Source organism: Pleuronectes platessa, chromosome 16 (assembly GCF_947347685.1).
Source record: "Pleuronectes platessa chromosome 16, fPlePla1.1, whole genome shotgun sequence".
Lineage (NCBI taxonomy): Eukaryota > Metazoa > Chordata > Actinopteri > Pleuronectiformes > Pleuronectidae > Pleuronectes > Pleuronectes platessa.
In genome coordinates, this window is record NC_070641.1 from 8,511,347 (window position 1) to 8,518,678 (window position 7,332).

The following is a 7,332-nucleotide window of genomic DNA, read 5'->3' on the forward strand; positions in this document are numbered from 1 at the left end:
AACACTGCCATACGAAAAGTTTTAAAGTGTGAAAGTAACAGTGAAAATGACGTGTCAAACTTATGCTGTGACACATGCCGCTCCTACAACAAGGTGGTGAACCAGAGGTCAAAGGTCAACGGGGAACTCAAGGGTCGGACCGACAGCTCTCGGCGCTGGATGTCCCGAGCGAGAAAAACAAATGACCGTCTGATCCGGATGATCGCAGGTGGAGTGGAAACCGGCAGGGAGCGGAGAGACGTGACTCATCGCTGAGTGGAAACACAAACAGCCATGAGTCGAGAGCAAAAATAAATTCACCCAGCAGATGAGATTTACAAAGTTGTTAATGAAATGAGCACAGATTATCTCCGAGGTAAATTTGGACATAAAAACCTGACAAAACAAATGGAGGGAAGCGTTTTGCTGCCGGGGCCTCGCCGCGTTGGCAGACTGTCAAGTTTATTTAGCTATTTTGGTCGCCCTCAGCTGTCCCTTTTATGTTCTCCGGGGGAATGTCTGCTGCCATCACTCTGCCCAGTAATCCACATATATTCACGGGGGGGGGCGGGGGGCAGACGGTGCGGGAGGGGAGTCCAGGGCAGACAGGTGGGAAAGTGTTCACGACCGAGGTTCGATCAGCAGACACACACCTTTGTAGAGGTGAGAGAGCAGGAGCGAAGACGGAGGTTAACGGTGCGCCCACTTGTCATGTCGTCGGCTGGTTAACGCAGACAACACACAACGCACACACCACAAACACACTGAAACAAGAAGTCAACATTTGTATAAAGCAACACTGTACTAAATAGCCACAAACTAGTTGATTCAGGTTGCTTTCTTGAATAAAATGTACAGCTCCAACAAACATACACACATTTCTCCTTTTAAACTTCTCACAAACTGTTTAGTTATTTAGAGTTAAAATCTTAAAACATTTCATGAGAACACGGCCCCTCAGATTTATCTTGTTAACCAAAGCCCCAGATGATTGACTGGTATATGAAAAATAATCATCAGCCTGATTTTTAATAGAGAACAGATATTCTCATGTATAGATAGATAGATAGATAGATAGATAGATAGATAGATAGATAGTGAGATAAATAGATGGATAGATGGATAGATAGATAGATAGATAGATAGATAGTGAGATAAACAGATGGATAGATGGATAGATAGATAGATAGATAGATAGATAGATAGATAGATAGTGAGATAAACAGATGGATAGATGGATAGATAGATAGATAGATAGATAGATAGATAGATAGATAGATAGATAGAAGAAGTAAAAACAACAACAAGATAAAAGTATTTTATTGTTGAATTTTGCTTATTTTTTTTTTCAACCCTGTCAATCATCTCAGGACCCCTCACATGTATTACTTAAGTGTCACAAGACCCCGACCCTGTGGTTGGAAAGCAATGGACTAAATTACTTAACTGTCACACAGTTGAGTCAGCGCCTGGGTTTCTTATTTAGTTTAGTTTATTTTGCTTCTCAGTTTAAAATAATGGCCAACAAAATCGCAGACTGTGATGATGGCAAAACAAAACAAGGATGACGACGATAAAAGACGAGCTGAAGAAGAACTTTCTGTCTGTTAACAGATGCAATACAGGACTGTGTCTGTGTGATCTAAAGATTACTATCGATGGTTTCTTGAGAGCTAACTTTACAACTTTTTTAATCAGTCACAACTACAATTGCTTTTTTATGATTAATTAACTTCACAGATGATGCCCTTAATCTTTAATTCACCATGAGAAAGTCGGACAAGAAGAGGTATAAATAAATATATCAGATATGTGTCCTTAATAGTCAACAGGAAAAACAGCACGTAATACAAACATGTGTATATTTATACTGGCTTTTTTTGTATATTTATGCACACACACATATATATATATTTAAAATAAAATCATTTGAGATAACTTTTTTTATCCTACCCACGTGCATTTTACTTTGGTGTATTTTACCCTTGTTGGCTTTCAATGGCAAATAAACAAACAATAAAGAACATGTCTTCCTCCGTGTTGTGTGAACAGATATTTTTAATTCATCCAATGAATGAACCAGACATTTAATGCTACCACAGCGTACATATCTCTCCTCACTGGGGACCTTCTCTCATTCCAACTTGTGTGGGAAAATCCCAAATTTAACCTTTGCATCGTTGCTTTGTCACCACTCTAAATAAGAAGGCCGAGCCGTGCACATAAAGGGTAAAAGCTGGATCAGTTGCTGAGGATATAGATTGCCTGTATCTCAGTCTGTGATATCACATCGGACATCACAAACCAAAAATAAAGCTGCTGTAGATCTGCTCAAGCAGATGGAGGTGGATGGACGGAGGGTGGAGAGACACTGTCCGGCGGTCCAACGAGCATCTATGTCCCGAATGTCCTTATTAGTCCACGTGGGACCGCGAACCTGCGGCATGGTCCCTCAGCTATCAGGTTTACTTAATTCCAAGACTCCTGGGTCTATTTCTGATCTCCTGTAAGGTGATACACCATCCCACCATTCTGTCTCCTCCACTTTTGCCCATCAGTTCATCCTTGACATCCTCCCACTCGCTCTCTTTCTCTCTCTCCCACACACAGCCTCTCTCTCTTTTTTTATCCCAATCCAAACTTGAGGCTGTGGCTAAAGTTAGATTGGCCTGCGCAGGGGTATATAAACCTCCGGGGATGTTTGTATGATGCGGCTTCACCCTGTCTTCTCTTTCTTGAACATCTAAACCTCCACTCAATCCGTCTAAAGATGGTGAGTACCACGGTTCCTTCAACTCTGCACGCTGCTGTTGGATATATCTACGGGGGACTCCCACCAGCACCACGGATTAACTCTGCTTTCTGATGCAAAGCTAAAAGATAATCGTAACAAAAACTCCTGTCATCACTTTTTGTGGAGATTTTACATTTTTTGATAACAGCGGTCTTTGGGTGATGCAGTTGGGTTCTATAATGTGCTGTTTTACATGATGCACTCAAAAGTGTACCAACTTAAGGAGAAGGATGCATAGACCTCGTAAAGGTCTTTACTAACGTGGGGAATGTATTTGAACTTGCGGTGGTTTTCAACCTGAGGGCCGGGAACTTTACTTGGGGTCCAATTTTAAATCTGAGGGTTCTTGAGATGATTGATCGGACAAAGAAATGTTCCGTTCGGAAAAAAATGTTAATTTAAACTCCAATGTTTCCTCTAATCTTTGTTTTTAGTTTGAGCCTTCTAGACTTTATATATAAACATATATTGCAATAAATACATGAAAATGACAATTTTCTGCTGGATATATGCAAGTGGAAACTGCTCAGGTTGGGCACCACTGCACCGTGCAACACTAACATGCATGATTTTAGTGGAAGATTTAATTTCCCATGTGTTTCTCCCCCAGGCACCAAAGAAGGCCAAGAGGAGGCAGGCAGCAGGAGACAGTGGTTCCTCCAATGTGTTCTCCATGTTTGAGCAGAGCCAGATTCAGGAGTACAAGGAGGTGAGGTTTGACACTCCATCTCTAAAGGAAGCTCCTGTTATCCTCCTGTGAGCGTGACTCGCGGCAGCCTCAGCTGGGATCGCACATCTGTGTCGCCTCTGCTTATCTGGTGAAAGATTCTCAGTTAAACTTGTTGCGATTGCAGTTTAATTTCTTCAAGAGTGCGACCAAAATTAGAGTTTGGCCGAGCAGCTCTCGGATCCGTTTTCACAGCAGTTGGCGTTCTTTGCTCGTCCCCTCCCTCCGCTCCCTTCCCAATTTAATCAGGGCGAGAATGTCATTAGGGGGAGCTCTGAAGTTTCTGACGCCATCCGAAGCTCTCCACATTTCGTTCACCTCCGACCTCCCTGCAGCCGCACAGCTGTCACTCAGACCTCTCCCTCAGTTTGCTGTTAAAGGCTGAGCGGCTTCGTACAGTAGAACAACACGACCGCAGACATTTCATAATGCCAAAAAAAGGATACATATTCTTATTGCACATTTAATCTTTGAGCTTTTCTCAGACACCCTTGAGTATCTTCCATTGCAGAATCCCTGCAGAGCCAAATGCAGCAGGAGCAGGAGCAAGTGTATAAGTGAGGTGTTAAGGGACATGTGCTGGAGTTGAGTGAGGTCAGGAGGATGGGATTTAATAAGGACGTGCTGCTAAGAGATTGGATGTTGATGGCGTCTGTGTTTTCAGCGCGTTGCCAAGGGATATGTGCTGTGACTGGAGGAAACATTCCTCCTGTGATAAGTGATACAGGCTTCCTGAGTGCCACCAAGGGAATGTAAGACACGACGATCAGGCTGATCCTAGCACGATGCAAAGGATGGAAAAATAGTAGCTAGATTTGGGGGTGGTGGTGGGGGGGGGGGGGGTGTATCTGTCAAAGCAAAGGAGGCTTGTATGAGAGAGAGAGAGAGAGAGAGAGAGAGAGAGAGAGAGAGTGTTTGTGTGTGTGTATAGGAGGGGGAGAGACAGAGGGGGGGGGGGTTACGAGAAAGGTTGGTTCAAGTCCAAGACCGAGTTATCTTAAGTTTCATAGACGTTGCAGAGAGTGAGCAGATCAGACAGCTGTTCCCTGAATGATACTTTCCCAAATTAACATGTAAGAAAAGACTGAGGGGGTGGGGGGGTCCCTTTTAGCACCCCCTCCTGCCCCCCCTTAATACCACCACGGTCAGGTCTTACTCTCTGTGTGCAGCCCGTTTCTCTCCACACTAAGTTTAGAGAGAATCTCCAGCTGCCACTCTAATACACCAAGTGATAATGGAGGGGTCCCTGAGAGTGTGACCAAGTCTCAGCCTGTCAGTTGCCCCCTCCTCATCAACTCTGCTTCTCTTTTTCTTCTTTTCTCTCCAGGCCTTCACAATCATTGACCAGAACAGAGATGGCATCATCAGCAAAGACGACCTGAGGGACGTGCTGGCCTCTCTGGGTGAGTTCATCTAATCTGCGCTGTTAAAGGGGTGCATGAAGAATGTACGTGTGTTTTCACGTGCTCCCTTCCTAATATGATCCATTGTGTCTGTGGCGTGCAGGTCAGTTGAACACGAAGAATGAGGAGCTGGAGGCCATGATCAAGGAGGCCAGCGGCCCAATCAACTTCACTGTCTTCCTCACCATGTTCGGAGAGAAGCTGAAGGGTGAGCGCCACACATTTGAACGGTCACTTTCCTGCATTTCTTCAGACCTCTGCTCCACTACTTTTCTGAAGGGAGTACTTACCCCTCTTAACACACAACACACATGTGGTCAGCTTATAACACATTATATGATGCGTGGTTAGAGAGTAACTACTCAATACTATATGTAAAGTAGAGCCCCACCTCTAACAAATACGTGTTTTTGTTGTAACAATATATGAACCACAATTTACAATTAATTCAAAAATACAGTAATCATAGGAAGATAAAAATTCTTTATATTCAACACTTTGTTGTTCATACCTGTACTTTACTAAGTGAGATTTTAAATGCAAGACTTGTACTCATATTGGAGTATTTTTATGTGACATTAACTCAAGTCTTGAACGCTCCCTCCATCACTGTCAGTTGATTTAACCTCTTCCTTGTGTCCCCTTCAGGTGCTGACCCCGAGGACGTTATCCTTACCGCTTTCAAGGTCCTGGACCCCGAGGCTACTGGATCCATCAAGAAGGAATTGTGAGCATTCTTTTTATTTAAAAATGTTATTAAAATAATTTGACTATTCATGTTCTAGGACTTATTTGAGTTCACAACCTAAACTCTGCCTCTCTGTCGTCTCCAGCCTCGAGGAGCTCCTGACCACTCAGTGTGACAGGTTCACCAAGGATGAGGTAAAACCACCTTCCTCTTAGAGTTTGCATAAGTGGTGCTTTTGTGTCCTTGTGTCATGCTGAATTTACAGCCCTACTTTCCCCCCTCAGATTAAGAACATGTGGTCCGCCTTCCCCCCCGATGTTGCCGGCAACGTAGACTACAAGAACATCTGCTACGTCATCACACACGGAGAAGAGAAGGAGGAGTAAAGAGAAAGCTAGAAGACAAGAAAGAAAACAATCCCTTTGCTATTCTGCCTTCCCTTCCCTTTCCTTTCTTCCTCCTCCTCCCTGCTCACCCTCTGTGTTAACCCATGTGCTCAGCCACTCATGTTCAAACCAAAGACTTGTCATAAGGACACATGAGAGGCCTGATGCCCATGGGGTGTCTATGTTTGCTTATGGGGAATAGGGATGATTTTCAATAAAATGATCCTAAAAAAAACAAATTCCATCCACAAGCCTCTCTTATACACCTTTCCTTTCCTGGCCAACAATCTTCTGTCGTCTCACCTCGACACCTTGGTCTGCACCGTCACTTCAGCCTCTGAGGTGCTAGTGTGAATGAAACGTGTCCCTCTGCCTCCCTCAGACTCTGAGAGGGGAACGGGTTTTATAGCTGAGAGGTGCTACACAAAGTACAAGGACTTCATTCCAAATTTTGAAGATGTCCTCCTGGGTAGAAGAGGTGGGGGGAGGGAGAGCATTGGCAGGTCAGAGAGGGAAAAAAGTTGCCTCCTTAAAGTGACGACAACTTTTCTTTTTCTTGTGAAAGTGTTTAAAAATTACAGAGGGAGGGGAGAGAAAGGGCCGAAAGAAAACATTCAAGTCTTCGATTTCTTTCTCCCCGCTCCTTCCTGCAACTATGAAATCACCTTCATTTTGCCATAAGCTGTCTCCACTTCAGTGCCTGGAATCTTCCACACCTTTCCTCTGTAACGAATAAAAGGGAAAAAACTGTGAATAAAATCTCTTTCTTTTTGTACAATAGTGTCTCTGTTCAGTGGCTCTGTGGGACAAGGTTAGAGGGAGAACAACTCAAGTGACACATGACAAAACCCCCTCAGGAACATACATCTTGTGACATCTAGTGGAGATCATTTACAGACATGGGCCTGTAAGGAGCACCCATTGGTGACGAGGGGCGTTAGCGGGGTAGGAAAGGCAGACGGTTGCCAGGGCCCATGAGCTGAGAGGGGGCCCTTCCCGAGAGCAGCTGATGATGGCGTTAGTCCACAGCAACAACAATTCTTTGACCCACGCCATAAGTTAGCTACAGGAGACTGCAACGACTTTGACATAGTGGAATCTAGTGGAGATCCTTTATATTGCAGGTGACAGGGCGTTGCAACAGATTTGGCAAAACATGTATTTACCAGGGGCCCTGAGTTGAGAGACAGATCCTCCCGAGAGCAGCTGATGATGACGTTAGTCCGCAGTAACAACTTTGTGACAACCCCTACAGCTGGTAGCAAGAGACTGCAACGATAGTGACATCTAGTGGCGACCCCTTATACCTGCAGGAGCCTGTCAAGATTACCCATAGGTGACGAGGGGCGTTGCAA

At 44.4% G+C, this 7,332-nt stretch overlaps 1 protein-coding gene across 1 annotated transcript; it reads left to right on the plus strand.

Moving 5' to 3' along the window:
- Nucleotides 1–2,596: 2,596 nt before the first annotated feature.
- mylpfa (myosin light chain, phosphorylatable, fast skeletal muscle a) lies at nucleotides 2,597–6,755 on the plus strand. The gene is made up of 7 exons (XM_053443334.1): nucleotides 2,597–2,752; nucleotides 3,384–3,482; nucleotides 4,828–4,903; nucleotides 5,007–5,111; nucleotides 5,552–5,630; nucleotides 5,737–5,785; nucleotides 5,876–6,755. Exons 1-7 carry the CDS (start codon nucleotides 2,750–2,752, stop codon nucleotides 5,975–5,977), a joined length of 513 nt encoding a protein of 170 aa, XP_053299309.1. The 5' UTR covers nucleotides 2,597–2,749; the 3' UTR covers nucleotides 5,978–6,755.
- Nucleotides 6,756–7,332: the final 577 nt, after the last annotated feature.